This window comes from Poeciliopsis prolifica, unplaced genomic scaffold, assembly GCF_027474105.1.
Source record: "Poeciliopsis prolifica strain line A6 unplaced genomic scaffold, Auburn_PproV2 SCAFFOLD009, whole genome shotgun sequence".
NCBI lineage: Eukaryota > Metazoa > Chordata > Actinopteri > Cyprinodontiformes > Poeciliidae > Poeciliopsis > Poeciliopsis prolifica.
In genome coordinates, this window is record NW_026562384.1 from 13918376 (window position 1) to 13933990 (window position 15615).

Below are 15615 nucleotides of genomic sequence, written 5' to 3' on the forward strand. Positions count from 1 at the left end.
AGCAGTTCAGCATATATCGGTCTACACACACTTAAATATTCCATGAAATTCATATATTTAATAGAAATATTAAATATTACTGCTCTGAGTGATATTTACAAAATCATCTCTTCCTGCTATACAGCTGCACCAGGACTGAGACTAGAGTAGTAATTAGATTATAACAGCCACAACAAGCAGTCATTCTTCCAGGTAGGCTGTGGATTTGAATGTAATCTGGGATTTGCTCAGTGCTGAGTGCTGTGGAAACCCAGAAACTGGCCTGATGTTCCTAACATCTACTCAGACAGACTGCTGAGTATTTACAGATTATGTCATGTCACTGTGATGACTCTTACCGAGAATATCTGAGAAATATCAGATATTCAGTTTTTAATGTTTTGCGGAAGAAATAAAAGTTGGAAACCTGGACATTTCCTTCAATGTTTATCCAAGGTTAAACTTGACAGAAACTGTGAACAGTTTCCTCTTTAAAGACGCATAAAACTGCATCTGATGATTAAAAAGAAGGAATTAATTGATGTTGAAATGAGAATAAAAAAAGTGTACCTAAATGAAAACAGATCAGCTTGATGTCACCCCTGCCTGTGCCGTTATGTAAAATGATTTCCATCACTCACACTGATGCACCCGGCTCTCCCTGCAGGCGTGCACTGATGATCCAATAAGCTCATCTCGTCACTCTATCTTTATTAATACGGGACGACACTTATTCTCAATCCCAAACTCACACACTCGCTCCACGCACGCCTCGAAGTATTACCTGCGCTGTCTGCCGGGGACCTCTGCAGGTAGCCAGGCAGTCAGGCAGCCGGAGTCTCATTCATCCACTCTGCTCATGGAGGTCTGCTCTTCCTCTGGCTGCTGACAGAGACTTGACCAGACAACTGAGGAGTTTCTGCCAGATAGAAACACACCACCGCTTTGTACATTCACTGTCATAAAGGTAGGTGAATGAATAAAAGGGGAGAATGCTCATGTATTATTATTTAGCTGTTTGCTGTGATTTTAATCCACTTTTTTCATGTAAAGGTTGTTTATTTTTGCCACATTGTGAGATGGGATTTGTCTTTTCCAGATGTTTCCTTGGACGGCTGTCTTCTCCCTTGAGCCCAAAGTGCCGGGGCAGCGCAGCACAGAGGAGCTGGTGACCAACACTCTGATGCTGGAGCTGGGCGCCATGGTGAAGCGGACCGAGCGCATCCATTTGGAGAGGGCCACCGAGGGTCGGCGCCGGCGCCGCAGCTCCTCCTCGACGGCGGACTACAGCTGGCTGGCACACACCCCGACCCCTCAGCCCTACCAGCTCACCCCCAACGACCTGCTGGAGCTGCAGGACCTCTGTGCCAAGATCCCCCCTGCACAGTGCGGCCCTGTCATCGTTAGGTAAGAAACACTGAAGCAGGCGAAAGAGTCCATCAGGCAGGAAAACAAACAGAGAATTAAATTTAAAAAGGTGTAAAGTTAACTCAGGTACCATAACAGGGATTGTAGTTTTTTTCCCCATAAAGGAAAGATAAACTTAATGAACATGCAACTTCTCAGTTTGCACTTTATTGTTCATTTTATTATAATCCATTTAGTACTTTTACCCTATTTAATTTTCAAGTTAAGTGCTTTTCATCAACAACTCAGACTGTTGGTCTCTAAAATCACTGTGAAATAGAGACAACTCTATAACATCAAATATGAACAGAGAACTAAGGACAAAAGAGTTGCAGAGTTGCAGTCTGGTAATCCCTTTAAAACTCTGAGCAACAACATGCTGATGCTCTCAGATCCTCACTGTGAGATACAATGAGTTGAAACATACTCCTTCCGATTTCTAACATGGTTTCTTTTATTTTTATTTGTTTGAATTTAGCAGCCAGATCTACTTAAAAAGTGCAACATGAACCAGTTTTTAAATGCAGTTTGTATGTCTTATCGCTTTCGATTGCTTAGAAAGAAAATGAAAAACTTCAGAAAAAGCAGGGAACTTAGGGATGAAGTTGTCTAAAAGTTTGAAGCAAACAGATCTGAAAATGGAAAAGGACATGAAGATCCACCTCAACCGGAGCAACCAAGAGGCCAGTTCTAACTCTGAAGGAGCTGCAGATATCGTTCAGATTGAAAATCTGGTTGAAATTTCAACTCTTTATGCCCTACACAAAAATGGCAAGACATTCCTGACAAAGTCCTGTTATCATGTAGCGTACACAGCAAACGTGCTCCGGTAAAATTCTTTCTTGGACTAAATACATAATGCCAGACGAAACTAACACCCTGTGCTCAACATGTGAAACATGATGATGGCAATATCATGCTGTGGGAAAAGCTCTTCTTTAGCAGGATGCTAACAAAGGAAAACTGGAGGCTGCAAAAACACCTCAAGACATGAGAAGGAAGTTTGAAATCATTAATCATGATAAATCAATTATTGAAATATTCGTCAACTGATTTATTAATCAATGAATTGTGAATTGGGATATAGTGACTCTGAAAGGGTAATTTGATGATAGAACAACACAGTCAGCGCTGTAATTTAGTCTAAAATTATATATATATATATATATATATATAATATATATATATATATATATATATATATTATATATATATATATATATATATATATATATATAATATATATATATATAGCATTTGCTACAATTGATCAAGAGCATAAAGAATGCTGTATTGCAATTCAGGCAAAAGTAATTACTTTCTTATTTTAAAAATGGAATTGAATTATGTGTTTGTCTGTTTATGTATTTCTAATATTGTACAAAATAAACTGAAGACATTAAACACAAAATCTGCAGAACATGCCTGATATGTTTTAAAATCAAATTAACTGATAAATCGTCACAATAATCGATTACTAAGTGGCATCCCTAATCAGATCACGTCTTCTCCTCCCTGCAGGTTTCGGAGGCTGGTGTCCCAGATGGAGCCGGAGGTCCATGAGGTCCCCCGGCTGTTTCGCACGGTGCTCCGCGACTGCGTGGACGAGGTCAGCGGCAACGACGAGGTCCAGCCACAGAGCGCGTTTTACGAGAAGCAGCAGCGCAGCAAGAGCCTCTCCTTCGTCACGTTCCGCACAAAGTTTCGCACCGGGCAGATGTTCAAGGGGAGCGGCCTGAGGGGCTCCCGGGGCAACCTGCAGCAGCAAGTGGATTGGTCCGACGATGAGGACGACGGAGAGGGCGAGGAAGAGGCCATGAGGGCCAGAGCGAGGAAGGGGAGGAGCAAGAGCATGCCAGAGATCACCCCGCTGGAGCAGAGCGCTCAGGGCTGAGACCACAGGAGGAAGATCTGTGGTGGCAAATGGAAGAAGTCACTCCAAGGAGTGAGGGAGGAAGAGTGAGAGTAAATCATAAGATGAAGACAACAAGGCTCACTTTTCTTGAGGCAGACGACAATGACGATGACGACAGCGGAAGCGTTTGACAATTTTGTAACTGTTTAATGATATGTAAACTTTAGAAACTCAGATCATTATTGTTCAGGTTGAATCTTCACTCTGTGCTGATGGTTGAGTACCAGCCAGCCTTTGACCAGAGTGAGCAGGAATCATTTACTCTTCAAAAATGGTCTTTTGACCATTCCAAAACTTAGTTTTAGGTCACTGCAATGCCACAGTTTTGCACACTGACCAATGACGACATTGTGACAGATCAGCTCATCATCTCCAGCAAGGCGTCACGATCCCAACCAAACTCTTAACTTTGCAAGCAGGTGAAACAACAGCATCACTTGCTGACAAATTCAAACACACTCCTTAAACGTGGTGTAGAAGACGTATAATGAACTGTCCCTTTAAAGCATGTCATGCAACGGGAGGATGGGCCGAGCACACTCAGCTCAGGCTGCTTTTCTGCTGACTCGGCAGATTCTGTCACTTTGTGCAAGCTCTCCTGTCAACAAGGTTACTGCAACTCAACCTGAATTATGTCTGATGTTTTCATTAATTTTTTATTCTGAATGTGCACGCATGTATTTGGAGAAATGTAAAATGTTCTCATGTAAGCAGTGTGATTAAAATGCTGTTTTCTCTACTTTGTCCCTGTTTTGATTTAAATGTGGTTCTTCTTAACATTTAGGACTAAGTTTTGAGGCACTTCTAGTCTGCAGACTAAAAAGGAACAATTAAACATCATTCGTGCAATGACATACTTGGACTCAGAGCAGTATATATATATATATATATATATATATATATATTATATATATATATATATATATATATATATATATATATATATATATATAAAGACATCAAGGTTATATCATGTAAATATTTTAGTTTACACTCAGACTATGTAATTGAAGGGGATTAAATTATGTGTTCTAACAAATACATATAGATATGCATTATAAATGAGACTTTAAAAAAAACATTTCTGAAAAAGCCTTGTTTGTTTTACAAATAACTAAACTAAAAATATATTGTAGATATTTGAACTTTAAGTTCAGACAGTGACAGCTATACCAAGGAATGATACCCTAGAGTCAAACATCCTACTAAAGTGATGCTAAATAGTTCAAGAGGCCACTGGAGCAAACCAGAAACACAATTCTGTCTTTATAAACTTTACATTTCACAAAATGAAGTCAAAAAGTATAATTCTGGTGATTCTAGGGTTGGATGCAGTTGCTTGGCATCAGAAACCAGTCCATAAAGTTCTCTGGAAAAGCACACAAAAATTAAGAGGTTTGAAGCTCCACATTCTGTAGGAAGTTGGCTGGTTCTTCATATTGTGCCACTCAGGATGCAATTTGAAAACTATTCAGTTTATGCAAGCACTTCACCAAAACTGCACAAAAATTAAGAGATAAAAGACTAAAACAAAAACCATATCATTGTGGAAAATGGAAACTAAAAATGCTGATTATCTCACCCCAAAAAACAAACTCCAAACGTCAGCATCAAGATTCAATTTTGTTTTATTATTGTGCACTTGCTCATCAATACATCATTAGAACTATTTGCACATTGTACAATAAAGTCAAGGCATTTGGCTAAAAGAAACTGGTGGGAAAATAGGAACCATGTCTTCTAAAAAGGAGACAATCATTTAAATAACATCCTGTACATTAGGTAAAGAGGGCAGACAACCAACCAGATCCTTCCAGGGAATCTGGCAGCTTGAGTCACTTCATTAGCAGAGAAACCCTTTCATTAGCTCTGATCCTTGGTGGGGCGCAGCATGAATGAGTCCCTTAAATCCCTTTAATACTTGAAACGCTTGATGACTCCCGGACATTTCCAGTGTCAATTCTTTTAATATATTTCTACATCAAATTATTCTGCAGACTTCTGTACCCGACTTCTTCAGCGTCATGTCACAGGTTAAAGAGCATTCCCATTTGGCAAATAAAACAGAACAAAATGTAACTTGATAAAATAGTTCACAGCATAAATGAATGGTGAATTTAGAAATAATGATTAGACAAGGTATTATCTCTCCCAGTAACATGAAGAAAACTAATATGAGAATAGATTCGGGTTCTATTGTTTGCTGTTGAAATGAAAGTTAAAAAAATAGATAAAGGGGGTAAAGAAAAAGAAACATTTTTTATAAGACAGTTTGCAGAATCAAACTATTAAATTACAGCCATTTTGATTAAATGCTTACAAAGAATTGGTCAAAGTACAATGCAGAGCAGTCTTTCCTCTCTACAAACTGGAGATTTTACACCATTTATTTGTTTTGTTTGGACAGAGCTCAATCACTCTATCTTTCAAAGTGTTGAATCATGAGTTCATAGCTTGGAAATATCTGGCTGAGTCTATATTTGTTTGAATTCACCCCAGCTGGCATGAAACCGTTCTACAGAAGTCCGTCTTCTCAGTGTGTGATGTGGACGTCTCCCTGTCCAGCATTAGCTTCAGTTGATACACTTTCCCCCTCTTTCAGACACCCAACCCTTTTCTTTATGCAAAGAAGACAACGAAGATGATGAAGAAAACTATGAGGACAAGAAAAATCTTGATCATCAGCCAGCGGTTGGAGGAGACTGACTGGAAGTATTTCAGGATTTCTGTGTGAGCGGCCTCGACGTTCAGCTGTGTGTCTTCCACATTGGCGTCAATCCTGCAGGGAGACAACGAGTTAGAGGGGACAGTAATATCTGTGTTTCTGTCAGATCAGCAATCTTTAAAACATTAACCACTAAATAGCTGACAGATTCAGATAGTACAAATATTTAGCCACACATATTCCTCTTTTAACTGGGTTTCAAACATGGCAGAATTCCCTTTCTGAAGATTTTTATTTCCAGAAGACATATTTGAGGTTTTACTCTCTAGTTGTTGTTCCCTTTAGTAGTATTAGAGATATGAGAATAATATGGTCTGTCCTCATGCATCTCTCACCTCTGGATGGTCTCTTCTTGCTCCTTCACCATGTGAGCCAGTTGCTGGAATATGGAGCCCAGCTCCACGATGGTACTCTCAATGTTCTGCATGGTGTCTGCACGACTCTGGATGTACGAGTCCTGGAAACATCATCAAGAATTTAATAAAAGAAAAAAAAAGAGACCATGTGCATATGTCTGCAGTAAAATAACAGCAAATTAGGGATGCCTAGTTCTGATCTCAAGAAAAGTCTTTGAGTCCATCGGGGTTTCCCCAAATAATCTCAGTGATTTTATAGAACTGTCAAACTAGGATGATGTTTAAATGTCTGCTCTTAATTGGCTGTTTCTATTTTGTCCATCAGTACGAGTGACTAGTAGCAGCCGGGTACCTGCTCATCAATTAGCTGGAGCTGCAGAGGGTTGTTCTGAGAGTCCATGTCGATGGCCACGTCCCCCATGCTCCGGGACTCGTCCTGCATCAGCACTGAGCTTTCTGAAAGGAAAACCCTCACACGTTAAGTGGGATTTGACAAGAACCCTAAATGTTACAGCGGAAAAGCTGAAAGAACAGCGGGCACGTACAGTTGCTGCTAATACCCGCTGTGTGAGGCAAGCGTTCCAGGGGGGAGTACCTTTTAAATTTGAGGTTGTATAGCCCTGGTAGTCATTGCGCGGCTCGCGAGCTGCATGCGGCTCCTGGGCCCCTTTTTTGCGGCTCCCTAAAATATTTTTTAATCTTTGCATTACAGACGACCAAATACAGCAAGAATCATTCACAAAGACTTCGAGCAGTTCACTACTGCAACAGCTGTACTGGCACCACAACCCAGGCTGTGCTAGGAAACCTGAAGAGCATGCTCAGTGTTGATGTGCAAAAGCAATTGATTCAATCTGTTCATAATGTAAATAATTCATAAAAATCCACAGCACATGATCAAAATACGGTTATTGGGGTAAATGTATTTATGTGAACAAAGTACTGACTGCATGTGCTGGGCAAACATCAGCAGGCTGACATTTCTGGATTGAAAATTAATTTTTTAGGCGATTTCTTTCAACTCTTTGGATTTTTGGTTTGTGTGGTAATGCTTACACAGAAATTATTTACCCATCTTGGCCTGGTCTTATAAAGAAAAGTCCTACTAGGGGTCAGTGTTGCTAATTAGCTACAATTATATACACAGTGACGCAGGCAGTAGGTTGTTTTCATTTATGCTTTTGCATCTGACCCTCTCGAATAAATAATATTAGTAAATTAATATAAATATCTAAATAAGAATTATATACATGATAAAGAAAGTAGGAGGCAGACATGCCTTCCTGCCAAACTGTAAAATGATTATTGTAGGCAATCATTCCTGAATAAACGGTAATGAACGTTAAGAGTTGTGTTTCTTCCACACACAGATGACCATAAATGTAAACTTCCATTTCTAAAAAAGAAACTTTAGAGCCTCCTCTAAATGTCCTCTGGGCTGTCCAGATAACATTCTAGCTTTTGATTTGAATTAACTACAGCTTATCTCCCCAGACCACATGGGCCGTTCAGTCAGAAACGCAGCTTCGACACAACGCCTGGCTTTATCAGTGCAGAGTAAACGCGCCACAATGGAGCTACACGTCTTTACTTTAATGCCACCCACATAAAGCTGATTGATCATGCATGAAGCCAGGAAGCGTTCAGACTTACTGAAGTTATTGGCCATCATAGGAGAAGTCGCTACAGGAGGCTGGGAGAACTGCTCTCTCCTGCTGCGCTGCTGCTTCAGGTTCTGTGGAAAATTCAAGCGATAAATCTTAAAAAGGAAAGCAAGCTCTTACTAGAACCTAAAAATGAAACAAAATGTTTGTGAAGTGCAAGATTATAGGAAGAAAAAAAATCTCTCACCTCAGTTCGAACTTCTAGAACTGATTTAAAGTCATTAGACATGGATGCCAGTTTGGACTGTAAACAAGACAAAAACAAAATATTTTATATTTTTAGACCACGCCAAACGTCTTCTACTTATATGCAAACAGAAATACAAAAACATTTGCTTATCTTCTAATTAATAGAAATACAACAAAAAACTGATTCATTTTAGTTTTGACTTTGCACATGTTGTTAATGCTGGCTAAAGTTAAAGAGAGTTAGTCATCATTTAGGATCCATCTGCCTGTGGAGACTGTGGGTTACCTGTAACGACACCACGATGGTGTTTGAGTGGGTCTGAATGTGCCGGCCACCCGGAGCGCCGCGGGACCTCACCAGGTCCTGCAGCTGTGCGATCTGTTTGTTCAGACTGTTGATATCCTGCAGACACAAACGCAGCAGAAGGATGAGTCGGTGTGAAAACATTTCACCGAGTGTAAACGAACACTAAGCTCACCGCTAAATCAACTCACTTGCTTAATGATGTAGGTGAGTTCTTCTATCTCCACCGCCTTGTCGTCAAATAGAGATTTTCTTTTCGCCACTGAAACATCACACCGGCAGGAAACAGAGTTAGCGTTTTGATCAAAGCTGCAACAAACTTTGATTACTGCAGAATAATGCAAAACATAGATAAATGAATACTTACAAATAGTGAGTTTTTCCAATTTGGCAAATGTATTGCTCAAGTCTTTTCCAATTCTCCTACAAGATCAAAAAGAAACACAGCTTTAGAGCGTTTCATTCATGTACTCCTTTTTTTATTTTTAGTTTTGAGTCAATTTTTCCAATATCTTAAAGTAAAACATATGGGTGAGTGTACTTTGACACTTAAAAACATGCAGTGTGAGCAAATATCTGAGCTGTAAAAACACACATAGAGGCAGAGAAAGAGGCTCTTACTTGGCCATAAGTGTGAAGTCGCTGTGTTGCCTGAGGGCGTTATGAGCTGGTTTACTGGGCTGCACTCCATTCTGCTACAGGAGGAACACAAGAACAAAGTGATCAGACCTACATGAAGAACAAACAATGTGTTCTTCTATATGACTCCACTTTATCACCAAAGGGGAAGAAATGGGAGTTTATCATCCTTCAGTTTCCCTGGTAAAAAAAAAAAAAATCCCAAATTACCTTTTACTCTTTATTCTAATAGACAGTTTTTGTAAAAAGCTATCAGTGCATTGTCAATTGTGTTTTCAAGAAAAAAAAAAAAAAAATCTGTAAAAATTAGGGATGCTCCAATTAGATTTTCTGCTGCGAATTCTGATACCAATCACCTGGATTGACTGTTAATTTTTTTGCTTTAGATATAAATGCTACAATGTGAGCTGACAAAATAAAAAAATGATCTGACAATAAATTTACCTAATTTAGGCATAAAACATGCAAAATACTTGCGGGCACAATACAGCAGCTATTCAATCAAAAGCACAACTGAAAAACCTGCAACAAGTCTGTAACATAAATTACACATGAGTCAAATAAATCTGCCTATATCAAATAATGTCACAAAAGAAGACATTCATTCAAAGTCAAACGCAGGCTGCATCAAAATAAACAATCCTTCCTGATAGCATGGCTAGCTGATCAATGGTGGTTCTGATTGGTTGTTTTTTTAAGTTACGTGATGCAGCTTTTAGCAGAGGTTCAGTGTGAGAGTTCACTGCAGGCGGAGCAGAAACGACGCTACGTCTGTGAAATATTACTATCAGTAGCGCATTCAACAACAAGAGCATAACCAGCATCTTACACCACAAGCTCGAAGACTTGAATTATTTTTCAGGTTATTTGTTTAGTTTTATCTCTGTGACCATAATCCAGGAGAGTGTTTATGGTTATGCATTGCTTTACCAGATGTCCTTTTTTCCTGCATTGAGCCTCGACATAAATGTCACATTAGATTCATTGTGTTGATGCATTTTGACATGCTTCACCTCAGAGGTCATTTTCTACCGCAACACGCAAACTTCCCCGTTCACTCTTAGAGCATTCAAGTTCCACACCACATTGCTTAGGATTTACTGCTGCGCGCTTGCGCAGCATGAAGGAAAGAGAAGATAGCTGCACACGCAGGCTGCGAATGACATACAGGTGTTCGGCATCAAGACACTGTGATTGGCAATCACCGATCATACACTTTTTCACAGAAAATGGCCGATTATGATCGGGGGACGATCGATTGGCACCTTTAGTAAAAGTATTGTATGTCTTCACATTTTAATTTAAATTCATGAATAAACCCTTGATGTTGTGGCAACACCATTCACCTGAAAGGCCTCCTGATGATTTGAAAAAGCGGTGAACAACGTCTCTAGATTACAAATGTTGACCAGACATGTGAAAGAATATCAAAACTTTGCAACATTTGCAACCAAATAAAAATTTAATTGCAGAAAGCCAAAGCAACAAGCAAGGTTCCTTGAAGAAAGTTGGAATTTGTAAAAAGAAGTAAATTTTTCTTGAAGGCTGTGGTTTTCTTGCATAATAACAGCTGCTGGTTGCATCAGTAACTGATTTAAGCTGAGATTTTTCAGACCTTTTATTTATTAGTTAAGAATAACAAAAATACTTATTCTTAACACTGAACTGCACTAGTTGTTTTGCATTAAAAGTCCAGTAAAATTACTTATTAACTAATGAATAATAGAGTAAATATTTTTCATTCCAAAAATAAATGTGGACACTGCTTAAACTTAACAAATTGGCAGTGATAGCTTCTCTCCTCACACAACTTATCTTGTTAACACCTTAGCTTTAAATGGGCTGATAACTTCAACAGTTTCATAAAACTTTGTTAATGTACTTTTTGGTTTTAATTTCCCAAACATTCAGTTTAATTATTTTCAGAAGCAGCAGGATTCTGCAGCATGTTTGTGGGAATATCTGAACATTTAAATTCACTTCATTTGAAAGACGATCCAACAATAAGTTTTTACTTTTAAAACAGTACAAAAACAATGAAGATATTAATTAAAAAACATTCTCAGAGTTGGATATTGAAGCACGGTGTGTAAAATTAGGCAAGCATCACCAAAAGGCCCCTTTTCAAGCACTTTTAATCATTCATTAATAGACTAAAGAAATAACCTGAAAATGTGAATACAACTGGCAAATTGTATTTGGTAAAATAAAGTCATTGGTAAAAATATAAACAACCTGCTGAAATGAGCCGAATCAAGATCTGCCTTTTAAACTGGAGTTGGCGTTCTAACTCTGAAGAAACCAAAAGTGGAACCAAACCACAAAAATAAATACGCAAAAATTTTAAGCTAAGCAGAAGTGTCTATATAGTTGGTTATACTTGATCATAAAAATAAATGGCCACATGTGGGCAATGTGTTCGTGTATGTATTGAAATCTGGGGCAATTTTGCTGGTGTTATTGTTGTGCTATGATGACGAGGGTGTTTTCGCCAACATACCTGTCTGCCTTGGAGAGATTTACAGGCCGACTGAAACTCCAGGGTTCGGTCGCGGCACGTCATCGTGCCGCCGATTAGAGGATAAGAAACCCGCCGTGGATCACTAGAAACGACTGGATCCTCCTCAAGCGGGTCTGGTGAGCAGGGAGACCAACAGATGTACCGAGAAACCTACATCCAAGGTGGGGTGTTCTTCATAAACACACGCATAACTGTGACAGAAAATAAATGAACAAATAAAAACATATGTGAATCTCTCAGAAGGAACGATGAGAAATACACAAAACACCAGATGAGAAATACAAAAACACTCAACCGGCACCGTCGACTTCAACAACTACAGATATGTTGAAGTCGACTAGAAAAGACTAGATGATAATTAAGAGATGTCGGCGGTAACTAACACAGAGACTTACTGAGAGCTAAATATGCATATCATTAGGTAAGGATGATTAATCTGAAGTCTAAGAACAGGCCGCCCATCACGACGCACAGCTGATCACGGCCTAACGTTAGCTAAGAGATGCTAACAGGTTTTTCGAGCATTCCTTCATGATTACCGTGACTTAATAATGTCTAAACTGATAAGATTAAGTCTTCTCTGGCTTGAAACATCAAAATTTGTCTTTGTTTCAACTTACTTGAGTCGATATCACACCATTTTAATGTGGCTTCTCGATGTTTCTGATGAGAAGTAACCAACCCTACAGTTAAAGTTCCGATCCGGGTCACTTCCGGAATTGACGTCACTGCCACGTCTCCTTTACTGAAAGTCCCCGGAGTTTTGCCGCTTTCGTCACCAGAGGGCAACATTTCTCCTCCATACAGGTAGTTAAAATTAAATAATAACCAAGATAGGACAAGAAAATAACAACTAGATTTAACTTATTTTAACCTAGTTGATTTTACATAATTAATACATTAATTGAAAAATACAAAACACTGATGAGTTTGAGGGGTAATATAACTCATTTGACCACCAGGGGGTAGCATTTTTTTTCTGACATTCCCACAGCAGAGTACCAAAGGCAACACAGATACTGAAACTATTGACTCTTGTTATTCTTAAAAATAAATAACAATCATGGTGTTACAAATAATCCTAAACAAAATGAATTCTGCTTAACTACATACATTTCCAAGAAAATCAGCAGACTTTTTAGGAAAGAAAAAAAATATTTGCTCTATTATTATTAAAATGTATGGCCCAATTTGTGTTTTTAAGTGCCTTGAAGTTTTCTGTGATCATTCAAAACTGAAAAGGAAGGGTTAAAATATATAATTCAAAGGCGAAAATTGTATAACAATAATGTTCATTCTTGTTTGCAAAACAACTTAAACTCAGTCATATTAGAATGAGAGTCTGTCACAATCAGTTTTAAAGTTTTCAAACAGATTTTCTGTTGGTTTTAGGACTGGGCTTTAACTGGGTCATCCTGACACACTCTGTAAATATGCTTTAACTTAAGCTATTCCATGGTAGCTCTGCTTGCATGTTTAGGGTTGTTGTCCCATTGCATAATGCCCCAGTCTGTGCTGACTACCAATTTTAATTTTTTTTATTTTTTTTTAACAAAATTAAACAAAAAAAATGTCTTTTTCTTATCACTTTACAGCTTTACAGTAAATGACACTTAATGCTGATTTACCACATAAAATCTAAAGAAAATATGGTAAACTTTGTGGTCTTAACATCACAAAATCTGAAAAATGTGTGCATATTTTTGCAACTGTTGACATTTTCTCATCAAGTAATAATTTAATTTGTATGCTACAGCAAGCAGGAATGACTGGAGACACAAAAACACCTGATTGGCTGCCGCCTCAGGTGAGTAGACCTGCAGATATATGGTATGGAAAAATAAAGATAAGATCCAGTAAAACTCTCTGATGTCCAATCACTCCTGCTGGTACCTGCATCCTCTTCCTGACATGATCAAGCCTGCCTAAACCACAGCTATGTCCTCAAACATTTCGCTGCTGGACCCCTAACCACAAAGCCATGCATTGCTCTCGACCATCCTGTCTGAGCATGACCTGACCCCCTCATCCAGTTCAACCAACATGTCAGTTTTTGCATCTCACTTTAATGTGTCAGGGCATCTTCATCGACATGAGAATAGTTTCTTAATGCTGTAATAGGTTTCTTGAGGCTGTAAAGGTAAATCTACTTTATTATCCAAAATCTAATGTATGGATTAGATTTCTTTTAAATGTGTGGATTACTTGTGCTGTCACAGAACTAAATTGGAAGTTAAATACTGAATTCCAAATTCAGTACTTAAAAAAAACTAAATTTTTAAATAATTAAAAATGTATTTACTAAAGAAAATGCTTAGTTCCCATTTCCCTGCTGTTGCAATGAAGACGAACATCAAGTTATTTTGCAGTAACGTCCATATCATCTCTGTCATCTTCATACTTTATCCTCAGCCTGTTCTCTTTGCGGACACTTTCCCATGTAGTGACAAAAGAGGCACAGATCTTTTATCAAGACTGATGTCCTTCAGTGGAGTGAGACAGGCAGGGTCTGGGCCATGTTTCTGTTAAAGATAACACCAGTTCTGTGTAAAATGAAAAAAAAAAAGCCGCTTTGTATTCACCTAAAAAAACACTCACTGTCCTGTGAACGCGCTTGAATGTTCTCTGCCTTTCTAACGTTGAACTAAAATCTCCCTCTTTCTATGCCTGGTCTGTTATCTGCCTTTTTGTCACACAGACTCACACAGAGGAGCTGATACCATCTGACAATACACAGACCTGATAGCGGCCAGTACCTGCTTCAACACAGCTGCTGCTACATAAGCAGGGAGGAAACCATGGTTGTAGTTATTAGAAAAAACAGAGAGGGAACAGCAAGGTGGAAAAATACAGGAAGTCCTGATACAAGCAGACAAAGCCACAAAGTGAGGGTTGAAGAGGGAGGAATGGAAGAGAGGCCAAGAGGAAAAGAGGATGTGTGTAAGGAGTCAAAGACAGACAGCGTTCTTCTGTTTTTGGGAAATATTTAGTCAAATATTAGAAGGATTAAAGTGCAAAGAGCTGATCTGAGCAGATCCTAGAGAGAAGACATCCTCTCTGTGTCTATACATGACTCACTCTGTCCTTTTCTTGCTCCATGTCTCCCCAGTCTGGCTGCTATATTTAGAGCGGGCATTATGCCCTTTCAACAGAGAGGTTGGCAGCAGCACTTATCTCTTCTCATCCTCCACTCCTATTCCCTTTTTCTCATCTTACATTTTCCTTTCCTTTCCTTTTCAGGAAATAATTAAAATTGAATACATGTCCATAATTTAGCAACCTGTAATTTCAGCACTGTGGAAAAGTCTTGAGGCTCATGTTTTTTTTAATATAATTATATTCTTTAAGTAACCAGCTTGTCTCTTACCCATCTTAGTTCTCCATATTCAGAAAACTATGCCTAATGTGCAGCATGGTGGTGGCTGTATCATTATCTGGGTTCACTTTTTAAATGATGGTCTGGTTGTTTTATCAAATTGAATGAAATTATGAACAGTTCCTAATGCCTGTCAGTTTTTATGAAAACCTTCATGTCTATGTCTATTAGAAAATGGAAAAAGGGTGATTTTATCCCTGCTTGCCATTGTTTTACATGTTGGTACTTTAATGATTTATCTTTGATGATGCTTTAGGTCTTTGATATTGAAAGGTCTCCATGCAATCACCCTAATCTTTACCTCCCTTCATACATTCTCTATCAGATTCAATTCAGTATTCTGGATGTGCCGCTCCAAAACCATAAAATTAGTCAGAAAGAAATATTCCCATAAAATAAAAAGACTAATTTAAACCTGGGAATTCCAGCCTGAGGTCTTTCTGCATGGAGTTTGCATATGTTGGTTCTCTGCAGGTAATCCAGTTCCTCCTGCAGTTCGTTGGTCTTTTTACGTTCCTCCTTGGTGTGTGTGCCTGATTG

General features: G+C 38.7%; 2 protein-coding genes across 5 annotated transcripts; one reads left to right on the forward strand and one right to left on the reverse strand.

Annotated features, from left to right (window-relative positions):
- Positions 1-734: 734 nt before the first annotated feature.
- On the forward strand, positions 735-4040 carry zgc:162144 (RD3 domain-containing protein). Its single transcript, XM_055033915.1, has 3 exons — positions 735-946; positions 1079-1386; positions 2908-4040. The coding sequence occupies exons 2-3, from the start codon at positions 1079-1081 to the stop codon at positions 3278-3280; spliced, it is 681 nt and encodes a 226-aa protein (XP_054889890.1). The 5' UTR covers positions 735-946; the 3' UTR covers positions 3281-4040.
- Positions 4041-4911: 871 nt separating this feature from the next.
- stx5a (syntaxin 5A) lies at positions 4912-12448 on the reverse strand. Of its 4 annotated transcripts, none has more exons than XM_055034683.1 (12): positions 12320-12448; positions 11679-11890; positions 9161-9231; positions 8907-8962; positions 8731-8801; positions 8522-8638; positions 8234-8290; positions 8036-8117; positions 6978-7064; positions 6735-6838; positions 6362-6483; positions 4912-6080 (listed from the first exon to the last, which is right to left on the reverse strand). In XM_055034683.1, exons 2-12 carry the CDS (start codon positions 11739-11741, stop codon positions 5921-5923), a joined length of 990 nt encoding a protein of 329 aa, XP_054890658.1. In that variant the 5' UTR covers positions 11742-11890; positions 12320-12448; the 3' UTR covers positions 4912-5920. The 4 variants fall into 4 exon arrangements, with proteins under 4 accessions (XP_054890658.1, XP_054890657.1, XP_054890660.1 ...); XM_055034682.1 differs by having other exon boundaries at positions 9161-9234; positions 12320-12441; XM_055034685.1 differs by lacking the exon at positions 6978-7064 and having other exon boundaries at positions 12320-12437.
- Positions 12449-15615: the final 3167 nt, after the last annotated feature.

Excerpts from the sequence above, each read along its gene's own strand:
- zgc:162144 (XM_055033915.1), top strand. The coding sequence starts at position 1,079 with ATGTTTCCTTGGACGGCTGTCTTCTCCCTTGAGCCCAAAGTGCCGGGG. Across the intron at positions 1,387-2,907 it reads TGCGGCCCTGTCATCGTTAG|GTTTCGGAGGCTGGTGTCCC; the intron begins GTAAGAAACACT and ends TCCTCCCTGCAG.
- stx5a (XM_055034682.1), bottom strand. The coding sequence starts at position 11,741 with ATGACGTGCCGCGACCGAACCCTGGAGTTTCAGTCGGCCTGTAAATCT. Across the intron at positions 8,963-9,160 it reads GACTTCACACTTATGGCCAA|GAGAATTGGAAAAGACTTGA; the intron begins GTAAGAGCCTCT and ends TTGATCTTGTAG. Across the intron at positions 7,065-8,035 it reads TATGATGGCCAATAACTTCA|GGAGCCGCAAAAAAGGGGCC; the intron begins GTAAGTCTGAAC and ends AAAATATTTTAG.